General features: G+C 39.5%; 2 protein-coding genes across 3 annotated transcripts; one reads left to right on the top strand and one right to left on the bottom strand.

The window, feature by feature from the left end:
- Positions 1 to 2,070: 2,070 nt before the first annotated feature.
- Positions 2,071 to 11,285, bottom strand: muc15 (mucin 15, cell surface associated). Its single transcript, XM_063882019.1, has 4 exons — positions 11,121 to 11,285; positions 7,452 to 8,299; positions 5,147 to 5,317; positions 2,071 to 3,683 (listed from the first exon to the last, which is right to left on the bottom strand). The coding sequence occupies exons 2-4, from the start codon at positions 8,278 to 8,280 to the stop codon at positions 3,571 to 3,573; spliced, it is 1,113 nt and encodes a 370-aa protein (XP_063738089.1). The 5' UTR covers positions 8,281 to 8,299; positions 11,121 to 11,285; the 3' UTR covers positions 2,071 to 3,570.
- Positions 11,286 to 16,680: 5,395 nt separating this feature from the next.
- Positions 16,681 to 18,660, top strand: LOC134862606 (uncharacterized). 2 transcript variants are annotated; one of them, XR_010165535.1, is made up of 2 exons: positions 16,681 to 16,742; positions 17,763 to 18,660. XR_010165535.1 is itself a non-coding variant. In XM_063880609.1 (2 exons), exons 1-2 carry the CDS (start codon positions 17,081 to 17,083, stop codon positions 18,422 to 18,424), a joined length of 756 nt encoding a protein of 251 aa, XP_063736679.1. In that variant the 5' UTR covers positions 16,762 to 17,080; the 3' UTR covers positions 18,425 to 18,660. The 2 variants fall into 2 exon arrangements, 1 of the variants encoding a protein (XP_063736679.1); XM_063880609.1 differs by lacking the exon at positions 16,681 to 16,742 and adding an exon at positions 16,762 to 17,174.
- Positions 18,661 to 21,499: the final 2,839 nt, after the last annotated feature.

The raw sequence follows: 21,499 nt of genomic DNA, 5'->3' as shown, positions 1-21,499 counted from the left end.
AAGTTCAAGCTGAAATGTGCACACTGCTCACTTCTTATGTTAAGAAATATAAACTCTGATGATACTGAAGCTATTGTGTATATCTTTAAAACTTCTACAAACAGGATAACACACTTTCTGGACATCATTTGTGGGAATGCCAGCTGGGCGTTTTCCATGACACCGTTGACAGACATTGAAGGCGTTTATTGCTGGGAGAAATGCTGTTAACTTCCATGGTGCACTTCTGAGTGGAGAAAAACACAAGACAATGTATTCCCGACCATGTCTCCAGTTGTTCCTTGGCCTTGTCTACATTTCCACACTGTCTATATACTTAAACTTGCTTTGTTGATTGCATAAGTGCTTTCACAGTGGGAGTATGGGAAATGGCATTGCACTTTGAGTACACTGATGAAGCACTCACAATGGTCAAGAGTTGAGTGTGGAACGCTGGCTTCTTTTTACCAACAACAATTGCAATTTTGGAGGGTAGCTCCAGTTTTTTACTCTATTCTATAAATGTGTGGTCTATACTGTTGTCGAAACAAGCCATGTTTGATTTTATAGTTTTAAGTGAGCAGTCTAAAAACAATAGCCTTGCATGCTAGCAAGCCATTTCATATGATGTCACAGCTGTTGTGTGTGATTTGAGAAATGCTACCCAGTCAAAATTCACACAACGTACTATTCGCAGTGTACAACTTTGCAGTGTATTAAAGGAAGTAAGTTAATAGAGGAACTCTGCTAATGTTTCACGTCTGTCTCTTGGGCTTCCCTATTTGTCTCTCTGCCTCTGTGACAAGTGTATGACTTTCCGCTCACTTCCATATTACATCTAACTTATCTACTGTGCATATCAACTCCATTTGGTTATTTATACTCAGGGCCGTTGTCTCAGCCATAGAAGAACACATCTGCGCTCCCCTTAATTGTGTATTCAAGTTGATATCTCTTGTGTGTATTTTCGGCTCATCTGTTTCTTTGACTCCGTGCGCCCTGCTCCGCCACACTTGACCAGCTTCACTTTTCCCCTCTGCTCTCGCCTGCACAAATTTGACTTTCATCCATCTTTAATCCCTTGGAAACCCTCACAATAAAAATATTCTTATCTATTCTCACTCTGAGTCTGTGTCGGTGTTGAGACATACCAGACATGTTTCTTAAACGCATGTGGCCTTGGTAATATACAATTAGTATTTCACATTTTAGTAAATACACTCCTGTGGTTTATAATTGACTAAACATGAACAAACTCAAGATTTTTCTTTCTTCTTTTTAGTTTTGAGAGATCTCTGAGTTCTTTACAGTTGGCATGCCTTATGTGAGAAGTCTCTGTGTGTCTGGTGGTTAGGTCACGTTATCACTTGACTTCCATAACAGTTTGGACCAAGGGTTACACAGCATTATGGGACAAAAAAACCCATATAATTCAATGTCTTGCTTCATCTGCTTCAGTGGAGTTGAAATCCTATCCGGTAATTATAACTTGCAACTACACCTGGTATTGAAGGAAAATTACACTATGAAACTCTTTCATTACTGGGCCAAATACAGACCATGCAACATGCTATTGATAAATGAACACTCAAACTTTAATTAAATTGACCTTACTGTGATTTTTCACTTAACAAATTCCCTCCGAGTCTATTAGCTTCCATTGGCTCAAAAGCCCAATTGTCATTAAAAATCACAGTATTCCAGCATAATGCACTGATTACCGTTTTTCAGGCTCATCTGATATAGAGACACTTTCTTGGGTTTTTACAACAGGCTAGGCCTATAGGTTCAACTCACTTTCAGCGAGTTAGCTTGAAGAAAATACATGAGAATTTAGCCAATAATAAATTTGACCTCAATTTAGATAGCAATCATTTAATTTCATTCAAATTAATTTGGCTTAGCTGGAACCCTAAATTAACGAGCCTATTCCCCCTAATGAAATATGTAAGTTTTTTAGCAAGGGCTTGGCATCAGTTAATTGATTTCAGCACCCTGCCAAACAATCACATCCTATGCTGTTGGTGTGCTTAAGGAAAATAGAAATAAAATCTGGAAAACGTAATATCAAATCACACAACAAGAGAAAAATGATTTGGGGGTTTGGTTATTTATTAAGGCATCACCATCATATCCCGTTACATTTTTCGAGCAGTGGAAACATATGTAGAAGCATCCCATCATTCATCTGCACTGCATTGTTTGTGCAGTAATCGCTGTGATCCTTTAACAGTGTAACACAGAACTCCTCTCTCAATCTGACAAAATGCTTCCTGTTCTGATTGATGTCAGAAATTAGTGCGAGGAAGGAAGCAGACCTGCCATGCCTGCCTCCGAAGCAGCTTACCACACTAAAAAGCATCGCACATCTCTGAGTTATTGTTGGCTGCTTCGGTCGGGATGAGGCACATATCAATCATAATCAGGACACATATTGATCGAGTGTAGGCTCATTCACGTAATGATGAGTGAAAGGATTGAGGGAGCGGAAAGCAATATTTTCTAGATATATTTTATTCACATAAACATTTATAGAAGTTTATTTTTTTATAACATAGATAAGTTAAACATTTAGAACTAAACTATTATATTGTTAGATTTTATATTACAAAGGCGATAGATACATTAAAGTAGTGTAGTGCATCCCTACTTCCCTCAATTGCCAAACTACATTTTATCAGTCGAAACAGAGAAGCGTTTCCTGACGAAAGGTTGTCCACTCAAAGTTGAAATTATTTTCTTTTTAATTTAGTATCCGTTCAGTAGATTCGAGCAGTATATTATGATGATATAGTTGTTGCTATATATGCTAAGACCAAATACATGACTCCCTTCCAGAATATCAAAACCTTAGTCTATGAATAACAAAACAGCACCCAACCTCCCCAGCTGTTTGTCAGCTCTTTGGTTTTTGGTTTTATTGTCAGACTCTTGCTGTGATGAAAGATCTGAAATTGTGTATTAAATGTAACTTCTTACTATCCTTATGCCACAGAGCAGTTGATTGTTGATATACATAATAGTATTGTTCACCATGGCTGCTTGACTGTGTTGCAAATGCCTTAACAGGCCGCCTGCATCATCTGTTGTTTAGGCTGCAGACTAACAGCACTTTTGTTCTCCAGATATTTTGCATCAGCAGTCCTTTTTGGGTTTTTCCTCTTTAGTTGATCTGATTATATGATAATGTTTTTGTCTTGTACAGATGTACAAAATTCTATTTGGTTAAAAAATATTTTAAAAATAGTAAACATTTTTAACATTCTTAATTAACTGCAAAGTATATTGTTCATCAGGAAAAACTTAATTTGGCAACATACATAAATGGCTGCTATTAATTTTGGCTGTTGGGTCATATCGATCAGTGATCCCTCTAATTAAAAAACAACACATGTATGGTATGTATGGTATGAAGTCTCATTTGTAATGGCTGAAAGCGGACCTTCAAAAACCTTTTTCTATTTACAATTCACTTTCAGTCTTATTCTTAAAATTCCAACTAAAAATGTTGTCTATCAAATGCCAATATACAATAATTGGCCAACTTATTTTCAAGGTAGTCCTTAGGAGTCTTTTTTGGTGTCAGTGACATCATGGAAAGTTGCTCATTTGGATGTTGTCCCCTTGGAGTCCAGGGTTGTAATAGGCAGAACGACCAACTCCAAAGTTCAAGTCCAAAGCCTCGCTGTTGTCCAATCTGAGAACTAGAAATCAGACAAATACACAATAAATATTTGTATGACCATGGTTTTTAAGGCCATTTTTATGACCTTGTACAGAGAAATAGCTTTGGTTTTCCCCCTGAACATTTTTGTTATGTTTTTTAAGGGCAAGTTAACATTTATTCATGGTAAAACACCATTAAACACTTCTGTTACTGTTGTAATCTGTGATTGTAATTGGTTGACGTTTGGGTTGTTATGTTCTTATTCCCAAAGATTAGTCCCAGAGATAACTCACCAAGCACTCACAATACAACATCCCTTTGATATATTTACTGTCCAACTTTGTTTTCACTATGAAAATCCCTTATGGTCAACGAGCACGGTTTCCCTTGCTGAGCTTCCATTTAGAAATAACGTTCACACAAATCATTCAAACGAATCAATTTCTTCTAGAAAAGCTATTATCATTCCTCGCACTATTGTATTCTGTACCAACAGGTACTGAATGCAGCAAGTTCAAACACAATATATGGTGCTTTAAAAAGTCACTTTGGGAAATGTAAGACATTTTAACACCTTGCAGAGGTGAGAGTAAACAAGGAAGACTGGAGTTGAGTGGGTACACTGAAGGAGTGACATTCTCCTAAATACAAAAAATTGACTGAGACACACAGTAAGGGTTGCTCAATGTCCCAAAGGAAAGAAAAATCACCTTCTGATTCTTAGTCAGTCGGATGCTATTATACATTTAAAAAACATTGTTTTTGACTTTAAACAATAGCAATATTTATTTTTTAATCCAAACTGCAGGTCTAACAAAAAAAGGTGTTGGATGGTATAAATATATTGTATCATTGTTTTTATAAATAAAAAAGACTTTAGTTTGTAATGCTGGTGTTGGCTAATGCAGTTGCTGTAGGTTAAAGTACAAGAGAGACCACAGCTCCAGCAGTCAATGATCCACATGTAAAGATTATGCGGAATGTTTGAATAATGATGCGCATTGTTTTGCTTACATGTTTTGCAGTTGAACTCTCTCAATCTAAATGTGCAGGTAAGTTGTTAGGCTGGTCTATGCACTACAGCTGACTAACTAGTTACCTATCCAGTTTGAAGAAAATGTGCCTGCATGCTTGTATGCCTCAGAAGAAAGATGAATCTGCATGGTATGTTCAGTTTAATCCTAAGAGAAAGGTTAACTATCAGGGCCTGAAGGTGAAAAGGGACAAGAAATTCATGTCTTCCTCTAATTTCATGCCAAGAATCAGACAAATTGCAACCTGTCATAGTACATGATCCTATTTTGCATGGTAAGCTTACCTTAGTCTGTGTTTGTGTCTCCTAAAGACCTCTACAGCTCACTGATCAATACCTTGTTATGAAAAACCCTGTGGTAGTCATTTGTCAATAGGTAGCCTCACATTAAGGCATACCCTCTAAAAGGGACCATAAATAATTAAACACAAATTATTCAGTCCAGCATTTAGTGTGTTGGGACATACCTGGGTCTGAAGGAAACTCCTCAACCAGTTTCCTGTGAGAAAAACCCTTCTGCTGTTTCTTCTTCAGGATGATGTAGGCCACCAGTCCCACAACGGCAACAGCCACACCCGTTCCCAGTACAATTCCCCAGGCTCCACTTCTTTTGACTGCTTGGGTATCTGTTACTAAACCTTTATTGGAGGAATGAGGAGTTGAGGGGGTTGGAGAGAAATATAAAAATCTGTCAACAACAATATTATTTCCATCAGCTGCTGTGATTGAGGGTTAATTGTCAGATAATTATAGCTGAAATGTGTTTATGACAACTGTATTTCCAGTGGCAGCCCGCTTCATAGATACACATCCAATAAGACAGCTGTACAGATTTGTCTGTTTAACGCTGTGATAATGAATGCAATTAACAAGCCCAAATCATGATCATTTCTTGAATATATTTGAATATTTCAACAGGCTGCAATCTCCGACTTAACAATGTGAAATATGACTGAACACCACTTTAGTTCCCATTATATTATATCACTCTTAACTTTAAATTACATAACTGATAAAAATAACAATTTTTCTAAAAGTGTTCAAGCAATGTGCAACTCTAAGAACTTAAACGATGGACTTTAAATTAGTTCTTTAGCAACTGTAGAAAAGGGGGATTTGTGAAAAATGTTTTCTTTATTCTTTGACCTAGAAGTACTACATTTGTATTTTATCAGGACTCACACATAAATAATTCAGCACCTCCGTTTATCTACAAATGGCTCCATTTAGCGGCTTGCTAGGTTAAATGATACCCTAACCTGGGGCAAGTCAAGCAAAAAAACAATATATTTATATAGTGCTATTTCATTCTTGTTTTCTTCAGCTGCATTGTTCCCCTTTATTTAAAAGTAGACAGAATACAATTTGGTTGAGTGGTGGTATTTTGGGGTATTTTGTATACTTGATTTTCTGACAATATCAGCACAGCCATTCATGTTAATTTTAGCATGAATTGTTATCCTCTTCGTAACTCCTGACTTTTCATGTAGCACCTTTATCAGGTCAAAACTCAAATTTGACCATAACAGTATTTGGGTGAAACTGCTGGAAAGACAGTGCCAGAAAAGTGTCCTCTGTTCATATTTCTATACATCATATGAACCGTCTCAAACGTTTTTGTGCACACTCGTTGCACGTCTTGGTAACTGGAGCATTTATTTTTTATTTTTGCGTTGCTGGTAGCTTCTCAACTATTTCCCATTGTTTATTGCCGTCATCTGTTAGTGTTATGTTGTACTATCACATCTATCTGTGTTGTGCGAGTTGTGTTATAATCCAACCTCAATACTTTTATACTTTCTTGCCATGGTGTTTCTACTAAGCTCGCCCACACTTGCAGCAAAAGTTGCTTTTCTAGATACCGTACACTAGATTTTGGCAGGACGTAGCATTGGTATATATTTTATTGTAAAAGGCCATTTCACACCTTTAAAATATACCTTTAATCTGCAATATGCAGTCTGAGACTGGAAAAAAAAGTATTTGTTATGATTAAATAATTGTGTTATTTAGTATAATGCCATGTTCTCAGAATGACCTGCAGGTTGAACTCAAACTAAATGTCAACACATTTAACTGCTGCCTTCTTGCCAGATCACCATTGTGAAGGAGATTATCTGAATTGGTTTTATTAAGAATAGATGGACGGACGAACAGACAGAGAGTTAGAGGAATAGATTTACACTATACTTAAAGGAGCATATTCCAGTCCTATCTCATCAATCTTGTGGTTGATACCAAAGACTAGTCTCACGCCCCTGCACAGAAGCAGCACAAGTATCTCTGACCTGAGTTGCTGACCGCCTCTTTCAGGGGTTTTTTGCCACTAAATAAGGGGTTCATTGTCCTGTTAAAAAGGTGGTTGTAATAGACCCTTTCACTTAAAGCTGCCACATTGATAGCACTAGAAACCCAATCCAACCTTTTTTTTTGAAAGAAGGGGTGTTTGTCCTCTGCCAGTGGGAAAATAAGAACCAGCAAATGTGGGTCAGGTAAAGGGTAGTAAAAAGATGTCTAAAACAATCAACAGTGATAAATGCAATAAGCATAGCTACTTTATATCTGTAAGGGTGATCTGTCAAGGATTTTGGTCATATTCTGTTGATTTATCGGTAAAGTCAATCAATCAAAAGTCTGTTAAGTTTGAATTTCACACAATTACTACTATTTTTCTGGTTTCTGTCTATGAGGTCATTCTGTTAAGAAGACATACAAAGCAGTTTGGACAGCAATGTGCACCAGATACTGTGACACCTAAAACAACAACGGTACCTCTATCTGAGTTGTTCCCTGAGGCAGCAGCGTTGTCTGTCTTGTTGGACGTCTCAGGTGTGGTCGGAGCAGCGGCAGTTGTAGTAGCTGGACTCGTTTCTGTGGTCTCAGTTGGGAGCACAGTTGTAGATGGAGACAAGGAGGTTGTCTGGTTTATCTTTTGCCTCACTGTGGTTGGTACAGTTGTTGTGCTGGTATATTCTGTAGACCTATTAATCCCTGTGGTTTGGTGGGGTTTTGTCGTGGATTCTTGAGTAGTGTTGCTCTTTGGAGCCAAAGTTGTTTTCTGTGAATCCGTGTTATTGGAGTGATCTGAAACACTGGTGGAGTTGTGTATGCTCAGCTCAGTTGTGGAGTTTTGTGGAGTACTCTCGGCGTTTTGTAATTCCTCCTCAGCTACTGTCATGTTGATCTTGCTTGAGTTAGAGGAATCCGTGGCAGCAGGACTTGGAGAAAGAGTGGTGGCTGGCAATTCAGGTTGCTTGGTTCTTGTGGGAAATGTGGTAGATGCCGTGGTAGTGACAACAGTCAGATCATCAGATGTTTCATTTTCTCTACCAGGGTTGGCCAGATTGTTCTCTATCTCAGTCAACATTGCCTCGTAACCAGATGCTTTCCCACTGATGGATTCATTTCTTTTCTCCAAAATATTACCTTCAGTACTCTCACTCTTTGCGTCATTGTCAGAAAATGCAGTTTTGGCTGGTTCGCGGAGCCAGCTTTTATCAATTGTCCGCCCCGGAGAGTCGGTTGAATTTTGGAGCGATGCCAAGTAAAAGGCTTGGACAAACAGAAAGAGGCCTACCGTGGTTTTTAAATACAGTCCCATTTCCTTCTGTGGTGTAACTCTGAAATACAAGAGATAAAATAAAACTTAATTCCTTTCTTAGAATAAATCTAAGCTACTGATGGTTTCAAATTGCCATAAAAAATTCAGCAGGTTCAAAATACTTTAGTGAAATTAATTTGATTGGATGATTAACCATACAAAATAAAATATACACGATAATGAATCCATGTAAAAAAAATCCGTTGTCAAGTAAACAGTGAGCGCCCAAAATAAAAAACCATGCAGAAGTGATCAGAGGTGTTAAACTTGTGTTCATCTCTGACCAGAAAGACCTCTTGGATTGTTTCCATTTTTGTAAATCACTTACTTTAACAGATCATACTACAATTCCTTAAACCACTAGTCCCATCCGTCTTTCAGACATGTGCCACAGCTACATGAACATGCTTGTTGATTAATTGAAAAGCAGTTATCCCTGCATAGTTACACAAGAAAATAACCGCATTTCAACATGGTCCCAACACAATCTCCAGTGAGATCTTTATGACAGGGTGAATTTACACTGCTGCCCTGTGAGCTATGTGTTCTCCCCTTTGCTTCCCTACAGGGTAACCTCACTGCAAAGTATTGTTATAAGTGCAACAGGCTCTGTCAACAGTGTGTGACATTGTGGCCTGCAGAAGCGAAATCTGGGGAAATCACATTTGCTGTTTTACCACCAACTAAAAAATAAATGATAGATAACATTGTCTTTAAATCTCACTGACCCTAGTGAATGTCCATTGTCTTTGAGAAGAACTGGGGATTGCTGAAAAATCTAACCAATTGCATTCTTCCAACAGATGAAATGTCCATTGTATTAAAACATGTAATTGTATTGAGTGTCAATTACCAATGAGCCAGATACTGTATGTTCCTCTCTGGTCAGTTCCTCAACAACCTTGTTGTATCGTCTAGACATTAGCCTGCTTTTGTATATTCTGCTCTGTGGGAATTAAATAGTACAGTTTGACACTAGGAGTTTGAATCTAAGAGCCCAGGATTAAAGAAATAGGCTTATTCCACTAAAAGATGCACCTGGTTGAAAATGTCTATTTAGTATCTCCAGCAACCTCAAGTTGAATGGATTGTTTTCACTCAATTGTTGTCACCAGACCACATGGAGCTTAAAGTGTTTTATGTAAGAAACATTGAATCACAGAGCTTTACATTCTGTGCATGCACCATTCAGCAGAAGCAACAGATTACACATTTCTATTACAGCAGCTAAGGCTCATTAGTATTGTAGTATGTAAAGCCAAGTGACATACTAAAGAAGAACAAACAATGTTGACATTTCCTTGTTCATAGCATTGTTGACAACATTTTTTTTTAAATTGTTAACAAGACTCTCATATTTCATGAACACATTGATATCTATGTGGCTCCTATGTTGAGTTGTTGGATGAAGTACCCTCTCCTATTTTGTCAGCCCCCTGTCTCTCCCCACATTTTCTGTCCCTGTCTGACCTACAGTCATTTTTAGGCAGACAATCCTGTTTCATGAATAATTAAAAAAAAGAAAATTATTCGTTTTTTTTAACTAGCAGAGCATGTTGAAGTGTGACATACACTCTGTAGAGGATAATAGGCTTCAATTGCGCACCAGGCACTGAGATTCAGGGGTAAATTAAAAGAGATAATAAAACCAGCCTAACAGGCAGCTCAGCAGAGCTGCCGCTTTGTTTTGATTTGTACCAGCTACCATAATCTGCACCTGGTCAGCGGGGACAAGATTTCAAATCAAGCAAAGATCAAATGAAAAAGTCCCTTTGAACTTTTATCTCAGACGGGTTCAAGGCAAACTTTGTTCATTTATATCATCCTGAAACAAATGTCACCGCGTTTGTATCGTTGTATTGCATATGTGGGCTGTTTCAAACAAGAAATGTTTACTGCTATGTTAATCTGCTGAAAATAATCCAATATTCGAACATCCGTCATCACGTTGTGCAAAGCTGTGTGAAACATCTCTCCACCTTTCCTTTTTAAAAGAATTCCATCCTAGCAAAGCGCCCTACTCACTGAGATGCTATTTGGCCCTCAGCATCCCACCACAGAGTCTCTGAGGCACTGCGGTTCGATGTCTACCTCTGACCCTTCGCACTGAGAGGAGCCGACTGTTGAAAATAGTTCCCACTCTGCTGGCCTGTCAGAGTCTGTACCCACTATCACCTCAACAACTCTGTCAGCCGAGACTTTACAGGGATACACCACACATAAACACACATACTAAACGGCTAAAGACACTGTCTTAACCCAAACAGCTATTGAATTATTTATTTCACAAATTGCTCAATTGGTTTAAAATGAATCTGTCTTATGTTACTTAACTGTATTATACAACCCCAATTACCGTATAAGCCTAAACCCAAGCCGGGGTTGAAAGCAAGTTAAAACATTTACTCATATACCAAACAATTTGGCGGTTCTCTGTTTTGTTATTTATTTAAACTCTACTCAGATAAAACTATTTGTGCTTTTTACTCCACTACATTTCTCTGGAAGCTTCTGGGTGTGTAACCACATTGTATGTCATACCTTGTTTAGGTTATGTAAGGTCCTACAGTATGTATGTCACTTGATGTTGTGATGTGTTGCCACACAGTTATTTACTTTCGATCTCAGCATTTCTGTTCAAAAGCTGCTAGATGTAATCGACTTATTAATAAACATGTAAGCGTTCCATGTTGCAGTACAAATGAGTGTAAAAGAAGTCTCACCCAAAAACCTTATTTTGTTTCTTTTTAGGTGAACTTTTAAGTATAACGGCGTATACAGACCTCCTAAAATTAAAGGAGAAAAAGACCAAATAAAATGATTCCTCAGTAAATCCTTACCTTATTCTTAAGCTATGTCAGAGGAGAACAGGTGCACAGGCAACAAAATCTCTTCGCTGTGCTGCCAAAGTGTGAGAGTGAATCAGCATTCGGGCCGGAGAGAGGAGCAGGGAGGGAGGAGGAGGGCTCAATAGAGTGGCATTCAGGGAACAACCTGCTCAACCTGCTTATACACCTGCCAGCAGGAGCAACACGCCCTCAACCACATCCAGTTGCACGCTGCGAAAAGGCCACGCAGCACTGGATGGAAATAAATTAGAGGTCGGGAGAAGGGGGAAGACGGTTGAGGGAATAATTTATAAACGCCTTATTTCATGTTCACATCTAAATAAGTTGATTATGGTAATTTTGAGTTAGGGGGTTGCCAGGGGAAGATCTGTTGATTCACCCAGGTGGGCGGAGCCTCTGTCCAAAGGTCCTCTGAGCTCTATACTTTTTTTTTCCCTCCCTGGAAGCAGCTGCTGTCGTCATGATAACAGGAAGGAGGCTGGTGATTCTCGGGTTTCATCCACGCCTTTGTCTCTTGGTCTATATCAGGCTACCGAGTGACGTGTGACTTTGTGAACTCACAAGTAATGTGCGTTAAGTGAGCTGAGATTGTTGAGTGTCTTTGTCTCATTCCTCAGCTAACTGAGTCATGCATGCTGATAAGTGAGGCGAAAGAAGTGGCCCTCAAAGCCGGTGTTGTTTTGTTAAGTCAAGAACAAGGAGTGGTTGTACCTGATTTGCAAATGAATCCGAAAGTTAAAGTTCCCTAATGTGGGAGAGAGAAGCAAGAATACCTCATTAGATTTGAGAAAAGGCCTTTTTCACAGGTGCTACTAATAACACTGACTTCATTATATTCATGTAGCTCAGGGTGAGGACAGTGACCACCATGTGCAATAGCAACACTCTTAAACTGAAGCAGCAAAATGGAATTCAGACATAATTAGTTTCATTACTTATACCTATGCTTTTCCTACTGTGATCTGATAAATTGTCCGAATTTGCATCATGAGGAATGTAAGCAGAAGCAACAACAATGGTGAACTCTCTGTGCCGATATGAACAGCATATTAGCATTAAAAATGTGATGCCACACTGAAGCGAGGGTCTCCGTGGATGCTGGCACAATAGTATCTAATTTGTATTTGTTGGTTTAGCCTGACTCTTATTTCATCCATCTAATTTCTTTCAACATTAGCCAGGAGCAGGCTGGGTAGTTGCATAGCATTAGTCCTGGCTGGGTAAGCTTAGCTCCCCTCCAGGGTCTCCTCCCTCTCCTTTGGTTTTGACTCTGCCTTGGGGGGTGTTTGGTGTGACAGGTCTGGCTGCGTGGTGAGCAGATGCTGTTGGTGGTGGTCGTGTTAAGGTCCACTGCACTTAAACCAATCTTTGTGCTTTATTCTCACAATAAAAAATATTGTTGATAGAAGCTACCATTCCCCTTAACTACAGTATATGCATCACTGTAACCTTATACAACAACCACAATGTTGATATACATTCAATTTACCCATCACTCACTAAAAGATGTAAACAAATACCATGTCCTCAGTTGTAGCTGCAGGCCTGACTTCAGACCTGTTGACCACTAGTGAGAAGCACTCATGTGCAGACTTACATGTGGCTTGTTATAATGAGCAAATGACATTCATTTAAAAAGTGCAGGTAAGGTATCATTGTCTGCAGTTAAGCTGTTGACATGCCATAAATGAGGTTGAACAGAGACTCCCTGTCCCGAGCACACTGAGTTTCTCTGAGACAGCTTGTCACTGGCCCCTCATGTGGCCCCCAGTGTTTGGAGCTAATGGGATCATGAAGCCTCATCAGGGACGTGAATAATAGAACTGCCAACATCTTGAACCAAGGGTAGCAGGCGTCAGACTTCAGTGCAAAACAAAAGTTTTCAAAAGCCATACAAAAGCAGAACGATGGCGCACTTTGGAACATGGTAAATTCATCATGAGGAGCTTTATAACAGCAACATGGCACATTTATGAATACTGTTTCAAGTTTTATGTCAGCTTTCTCTCAGTACCCAACATGACGGATAGAAGTGTGAAAGCCAGTTTTGTCTTGATAATTTATTTGGCAGAAGCACTTTGCAGGGAAAGAGAAACGGGATCTGTGTAGCTAACATCTTACCAATGTATTATATAAGGTAATAATCAGGATTTTTATGACAGATGGATATTTTAATTAGCATGCAGGGGGAAAAAACATAATTCTTTCCTTTAAAAATTACTTTTACTTGACCTCAGTGAACGTATTGTAAGGCAAATGGAAAAAGGTGTAAACAGAGAGAACGACAGTGATAAGAGAGTTTACGACAGACCAACTTATTGACAGCACCCATTTCCTCAGAGATCATTATATTTTTCTACAAATGAAAAGTTAAGCTTCTTCTATCAGAATCATTAGAAAGAGGCTTCAGTCACACAAAAAAAACACCAAAGGATTTCATATTACTCCTTTTTCCTTATAATTAAAATCATAACATTAAGTGTTACAGTAAGATGACTTAAGTTTTACTAATGCATTGAAGGATCTATTGCAGTTCCAGGGTTGCTGCGGGGTAGTGAAAGGTAGTAAAAGGTAGTAAATGAAATTAGGCCGAATTAAGGCCGGTAAAAAGTAGTGAAAAGTAGTAAACGTCATCTGACGAGGTAGTAAATTTTCGAACACCAATCCAGCTGGGCGTATGATTTTTTCTATTTGTGTAATTTACGTGCAGGCCTATCTCCTTAAATTACTAAACTTGCGTGGATTTATTTTCATGTTGCAAGTAGCAGGGCCGCGGGAAGTAATTTTGAGCAGGGGGTGCTGAAGTTCGCCAAGCCACGCCCCCCTTAGTTATTGTTGCTAAGTCCAACAAAATTTTCGCGGCTATTCAATGATGTCACATGTACCTCGCGCACTCCCTCAATCATTTTAGGTACGATACAGGGATATATTGAGGCGCATGAAGGACCCGACTTGGCCACCGGGCGAACCGATGAAGAGCGTACGGACATTGAAGACATGCTGGCCGTGGTTAGAGGATATCCTGTAGTGACTGCAGCCCGCCCTGGTCCGGTGGCTGATGACTGAGAAATCTGGAGGGACTCTAAGACACTAAATGCCTCAAGCAATGGGTCTTTCCTTATATAACCTACAGTATTATTCCGATCTTGTTCGAGTTTCTTATTCTTGTTATCTGTTCTACAACAAACTTAGTTAAGACTAACTTCCAATTACGCTACTTCATTTACTACCAATATTAACGGAGATAATCCAATATAAACATATTGATTTAAAAAAAAAAAAAAAAAATCATTTTAGGTACCCGGCTAGCTTGATGTCAAACCTCTTCGCGAGTTCGCCAGTTAAGACATGGGCAAATGCAAATTTTCGGACCTCTGGCTGGAGGAATCGTTGTTTAAAGAATGGCTTAGGCCAGTAGTTGGCAACAGCCAAGAGGCTTATTGCAACGTCTGCAAGAAGACGATAAGCATTACCTGGATGGGGGTGAAGGCGGTGAAATCGCACATGCTATCAAGTAGCCACCAAGCTAGGATGCGTGGACGTAACGCTCAGCTACCGCTGTCACTGTTTTACACTGGCACAACGGCTACATCGACGCCCTCAACCTCAACTGCTCCTTCAACCTCCACTGCTCCCTCAACCTCGCTTGCTCTCCCCCTGCAATACCCTGCCAGTAGTCCTACCACCAGCAACAGGTGCACGACAGACGGTCAGAAGCAGACGCTAGGCACTACCACCTCTACCTTGCAGGCTGAGGTACTGTGGTGTTTAGATGTAGCAATGAAACACCACTCGTTCAACTCGAACGAAGGCATAGGAGAGCTGTTCAGAAATATGTTCCCGGACTCCGAAATCGCCAAATCCTTCGCTTTGGGCAAGGATAAAACCGGGTACATAATAAAATTTGGCATCGCACCCTATTTTAAGAGGCAACTGGTTGAGGCCATAAATAATGCCGGACCGTACGTCCTTATGTTCGATGAGAGCCTCAATCAATCGTCAAAGAAAAAACAAATGGACATACACATTCGTTTTTTGGAGGATGGTTGTGTACGCTCGAGGTATTTTGGCTCACAATTCCTGGGACATGGGAGAGCTGACGATCTGTTGCAGCACATCAAAGTAAGTTTATTTTCCTATTATACTTATTGGTTACATAGGGGAGATTGTTTGCACATTTTCATGGATTTTTGATAATTGTATTTATTTAGCTTACTGTTGAATTTCTGTAATATAATATTGTAAAATGTATGCAATTAAAAAGATGTATCAGCCAACAAAGCTTAGGGTGACCAGACGTCACAAGACTGTAGGTCAAAGTGTTAGCCGTTATGCTTAAATTCGTTCGTTCGTTCGTAAATTCAATCTGACGCTCTGAAAAATAGAATCGCGCTCTGAGTTTGAAAAAGACGAGCGTTCTTCTGGCCGTGAATTTCCGAACTGTTAAAACGTTTCAGAGTGTGCTCGGAGTGGCAATTTACGAACGCACCCTTAATCTGAAGGTTGAGCATGGCTCTGATAAAGCCAAACCTATATTATAGGGATTTAGTTTATTATAGTGAGCCACATTTGGAGAACCAATGATCTAACTTTGACAAAGCAGTCCTTGACATAGGCCTAATATCTATCACTGTGAAATGTATCCCAAGACCTGACTCATGTTTTACTTTAGGATAATAAAGCTAAATGTTTGATTTGAAGCATATACAGTATTACCTTCTGATGTGTATTGAATGTGGTTTACTTAAGCAATACATTAACTTCTGTGTGACAATTCACAGGAATGTGTTGCAAAACTCAACATGAGGCAGCTTCTCTCAGTAGGAATGGATGGCCCAAATGTAAATTTCAAACTCCTGGATCTCCTTCAAAAGGAACATGCTGAGCTGCATGGAGGTGCTCAAGTCCTGATGGTTGGGAGCTGTGGACTCCATACCCTCCACAATGCCATGAAGGCAGGCTTTACAGGCTGGCAAATTGACAAACTCCTGCGCGCTCTCCATTACCTCTTCCACAACGTTCCTGCCCGGAGAGAGGACTACACCAACATCACCGGGTCGTCCTGCTTTCCCCTCTCTTTCTGCGGCCACAGATGGGTGGAAAATGTGCCGGTTGCAGAGAGAGTCCTGGAAGTTTGGACCATGATTCAGAAGTTTGTCAATGCTGTTGAGGATAAGAAGGTCACAAAACCAAACACGGCCTCTTATGATGCCATCCTGGCAGCACAAGGGGATCCACTCTTAATCCCAAAGCTTCAATTCTTCCTCGCCATTGCGAGAAGTTTTAACCCATTTCTCAAGAAGTACCAAACAGACGAGCCAGTGTTGCCTTTTTTGGCAGAAGATTTAACTGAGCTCCTGTTGGTAAGTATCACTGTAAAGATTTTGATTCATTAATTTGAATGTAAACCTATATTAATGTATATGAATGTCTGGGTAACTATCTTGTTGTTGTTGTTGTCATCATCAGAGTTTACTGCGGCGGTTCATCAAAAGGGAACTCCTACAGGACCAAACCCCCCTGCAGCTGATTAAATTGGACATTTCTGAGGAGAAGAACTGGGTCTCCCTCAAAAGGGTAGATATAGGCTTGGGGGCTGAATCTGCCATCAAGGTAATTTTATTGTTGTTTATTTGTTTTGCGGGGTGAATTTGTGAATTATGATGCTTGCACAAATCAACTAGCAAATACAATTTGTTCAGTATTAATATTATCATCACAATAAGTTATGTAAACATTTCCTTTCAAAGAAAGCATTGACATGAATGTTCCTTAATGTTCCTTAATAGGCACTCCTGGGCAAACCAGGATCAAAGATAGGTGAACTCTCTGTACTCCACCTCAGAAAAGAGTGTTTGCAGGGTCTGATTAAGATCGTAAAGAAACTGCAGGAGAAATCGCCATTGAAATTCCCCATAGTTAGGCAGATCACCTGTTTGGATCCCACAAGGATGGCCAGGGATCCAGAGTGGTGCATCCTACAGATGAAGTCATTAGTGCAGGCTTTCATCCAGGGGCAGCAGCTGGCAGGTGGCATTGCAGCTGGTAAGAACATATTTTATAGGGACAGTAGAAGTGGATAAGTTATTCAAATTGATTAAGGTCTTGTGCGTGGAATCTCTTTTGTGGTTTTCTGCTTTTTTACTGTGACAGGTGTGAAAGTGTCTTGCTTTTACAAAATTAAACTTTATGCTCTCATAGCTCTCTATATCAGGGGTTCTCAACCTTTTGCAAGTTGAGCCCCCCTTTCAAAGGTTAGAATATTGTCCCCCCCCACCAACCTTGATGTCAATGCATGATTTCAAGCACTCAAATTATTCTACTTTTCTTTTCTTTTTTGATAGCCACATCCAGTGTTCTTGTGAGTTATGTGATTTTACTCTATCTGTTTGATGTAGAAGGTGTTTTGGCACCTTGCAAGCAGATTCAGCTAAACAAGTCACCGACGCGCAATTGTATCAATTTGTAATTTAGACAAGACCTCCGTGCCCCCAGGTTGAGAACCACTGCTACAGATACTATTATGTGTATCTACGATGTACTGTATGTACTTTTGTCGAATGGATGGTGAAGCAGTTGACTGGAATGTGTTAATGAAATTAATATATCTTAATTTTCGTATCAATGTTGCAGGTGATGTCATCATTCAGCAATTCACATCCTTTCTCTCGGTCGTGGGCAGAGAAGAAGAATTTGTTTCCTTCCAACCCCTGAGGCAGCGTCTGGATGTCTTTCTCCACTCCAAACTCTGCACGTCCCACCCTGACCTGCTAAAGTTCTGCCAAAGTGCTCTCCTCCTGTCCCATGGACAAGCCACAGTGGAGAGAGGCTTCTCAGTAAATAAGGAGGTAGAAACGTGCAACCTCCGTGATGAATCTCTCGAAGCCCTCAGATTAATCTGCGATAAGGTAATTGTCTGTGGCGGCGTTCTGAAAGTTCCTCTGACCAAGGAGCTCCTGGCCTCTGCTGCTTCATCGAGGTCACAATACAGGCTATACCTTGATAGTGAGCGGGAAAAAAAGGAGAATGCCACACAGGAGCTGAAGAGGAAAGCAGCAGAGAAAGAGCTGGAGGACCTCCGGAACCGGCGGCAGGTACTCCACAGTGTGTGCCATTCACTCCAAAATGACGCCGACAAATATGCAGAGATGGCCGAGGGAAAGGCAGGAACAAAGATGGCTGAGCTCATCACAAAATCAAACACTTTTCGGAGAAGACACAGGGGAAAAAAAGCAGAACTTCTCCAAGTGGATAAAATGATTGAAGAAAAGGCCACACAGTTGAGGCACTTGTGACCCTGCTGGCTAACTGTTGTTTAAGTTCTCTCTCTCTCTCTCTCGGACAGTTTTTGCGTCCAGTTGAAGTTAAAGTTATTTCTTTGTTAATAAGATATTGTAATTACAGTGAAAGTTGCACTTTATTATTATCTAGTTTATTCTTTTTTTTCAAGGCCCTAATTTAACCACTTGAAATTAGTTTTTGTTATGCAATTGTTACTTTTTGACATTTTGAGTAAAAACTATGGACCAAGGCCTGTTGTGTCATCTTGATTAATCCAACTCCTATGGTAGAGTTCCTTCTTACTTAAATGTAGCTCACTAGCTTGCTCAAACAAACAGACACTCACATACACCTACAGAGTCTCTCGCTCTCTCTCTCTCTATGTGTGTGTGTGTGTGTGTGTGTGTGTGTGTGTGTGTGTGTGTTGGCCAGTTTTTGTGTCCAGTGGTGGAAGTTATAATTACCCTGTTAAATTGTGATGAAATATGTTATTAATTCGTTTTGGAAAGATATTTCATTACTTTACGCGTCACTTTACTTCACACTTTACGCTGCTACAGTTGCAGCTTGAAGTCGTGCTGGTAGTAAAAAAAAAATTGAAGGTAGTAAAAGAGGTAGTAAAAGGTAGTAAATTCAACTTAAGAATCTCTGTATATACCCTGAGTTCATACAGTAGCATCTCTGTTTCCTAAAGCATAGTGTTTTTGTTGAATAAAAGGTCCTGAAGCTGCTATTCATCATCTTCATTCGTCTGCAGATTTAACCAGCTCTTCTCTTGACTGTCACACACTTAATGTTACATTTAAGAAAATAAATTCAGTTAGTAGTTACTTCATTAAAATAGGACTTTCAGTGGAATTAATTATGAGGGCAGAGGAATTGCCTTTTCATTTGATAAATCTGTTGAATTCATTGAGTTGTTCATATGTATTACTCATGCATGCACATGCGCCTCTGACATAACAAACTGAATTCATGCATTCATTCTTGCATACATGTTCTTGCATAAATTCAGTTTGATGCTGAATAGCAAAACGCTCTTTGCTCACACTTTCTGCCTAGCTCATACATTTGACAATGGTATCAAACAGACTACATGTAACAAAAATACAACAGGTTATGTTTAGTAAACCGACAATCCAGAAAATCCTACTGTGGAAAATGTAATATAGCTACCGCAGTTAGAGTTCCTATTTAAATAAAAAGCATTGAAGTCAGAAAAAGAGTTTTTCATTAAACAACAGTGATATGCTCAGTTTGAGAATTCAGATGTATGATTTCCTGTTGTATGATCAATAAGTTAGTGACACTAAGATACGCTCACTGGGGTATCTGGTTATTTATTCTGAGAAATGTGAGGACAGAAATAAGTATTAATTAAGTGGACATGGATGAACTCTTTCACAGATGTAAGGCTGCTGTGGTTTTACCAGAGAGAGTTCATTTGAGAAATGGCTGCAAGAGGGAACATGTAACAGCCAGAGTGCCATAATTGGTTCTACTGTGAATCTTATGAAGCATCCTTTGAGCTTTTTAAGGTTTGGATCACTCTGATTAGACACACAGGGCACACTGTGATGCTTGTGTATGTCCGGTTCCAATCATGAAGATATGTTCATAGGTTCTTATAAGCTGTGTTCATGTGTTTGAATTTACTTGTCATTTTCAGAAGACTGATTTTGAATAAAAATTGAGCTTGGCGTTATGAAATGATTTTATTTTTCCCTGAAGATATCCAAAATGAAATTCCTAGATGATGCAGATAAACATTTGATTTGATGAGTGTTTTCTCTGTATACTAAAGACTGTGGCTAAACAGAATCACTTTACTAATCTCTGGAGAATCATAATGCAAAACTCTAACTGTGCTTTCTCTAGCTCATTTCCTCAGTCGATCATAAAAAGTGTATAATTCCTACTAAAGTCAAATCCTGTGTGGTTCCCTCTGGAGGTTTTAATTCAGTGAAAGTGAGTCAGTGAAAATTAAATTTAGTGGGAAATTGCCTCCAGAAGACACATTCATCTAAGGTAACAACATGTAATCACACTCAAGGTGTTTGCTATTTCATAACATGCTTGTGACATTTGAATAACAGCTGCCTGCCTGGCACTTCCCTGCATATCAATTAGTTGCCTTTTGGGAGCTGCTCAATACAGGAAATGATCTGATTGTGTTCATTAAGGATTAAAAACAGGTAAAGAGTCCTTACTGATTTAACGACGAAACAGGGCTCCAGGTAAGACATGAAAAGATGTTTTTAAGAAAGAGACATTTTGTGGCTTTATCTGTTCCTGCGCTCTGAGTCTGATTGCAGTCTTATATCCAACTGTTAGTTCAAGCTCACAAAAGCTATAATGATACATTCTTAAAACCCACAAACGTGTGTGTGTGTGTGTGTGTGTGTGTGTGTGTGTGTGTGTGTGTGTGTGTGTGTGTGTGTGTGTGTGTGTGTGTGTGTGTGTGTGTGTGTGTGTGTGTGTGTGTGTGTGTGTCTGTGTCTGTGTGTCTGTGTGTCTGTGTCTGTGTGTCTGTGTCTGTGTGTCTGTGTCTGTGTGTCTGTGTGTGTTCTTCAGGTCCAGAGAGGATACTTCCCTGTCAGAGTTGAATTACCTTCTTCAGGTTTGTGTCTGGCAGAAAGCAGAGACCCAGAAGGCAGGAGAGAGCAGAATGACTCTGCCTAGATATCTTCGATGTTTGACCCTAAGATGCCACGGTGAGGTTTGCTATTTTTGTACCATTGTTGGCATATGTCCTAAACCAACAGTTTTTTTTACCTTAAATTGTTTATAAAACAACAAGATTGTATCAACTGTTTATTGAAGCCACTGCCATTTAATGTTGCACAAGGAGTAATAATAAACTCAGGACTCCAAAATATAACAGTAATATCATAGGTTTATAATTGTTATCGTGGGAACCGTAGTATAATTGGCTATAAACTATAAGAGGATCCCTGTTAAAGTGTGTTGAATTTTGTGCATGTAAATGCTCTGCAAAGTCTTAAGCCCCAAAGAGTCCATTCAGAGGCACACACCCCCTGTCTGAAACGCCTCCTTTAGACTCGTTTGTTTAAATCCATGACATAGTG

The sequence above is a fragment of the Eleginops maclovinus genome, chromosome 4 (assembly GCF_036324505.1).
Source record: "Eleginops maclovinus isolate JMC-PN-2008 ecotype Puerto Natales chromosome 4, JC_Emac_rtc_rv5, whole genome shotgun sequence".
Classification (NCBI taxonomy): Eukaryota; Metazoa; Chordata; class Actinopteri; order Perciformes; family Eleginopidae; genus Eleginops; species Eleginops maclovinus.
This window is presented reverse-complemented; position numbering and strand designations above follow the sequence as displayed.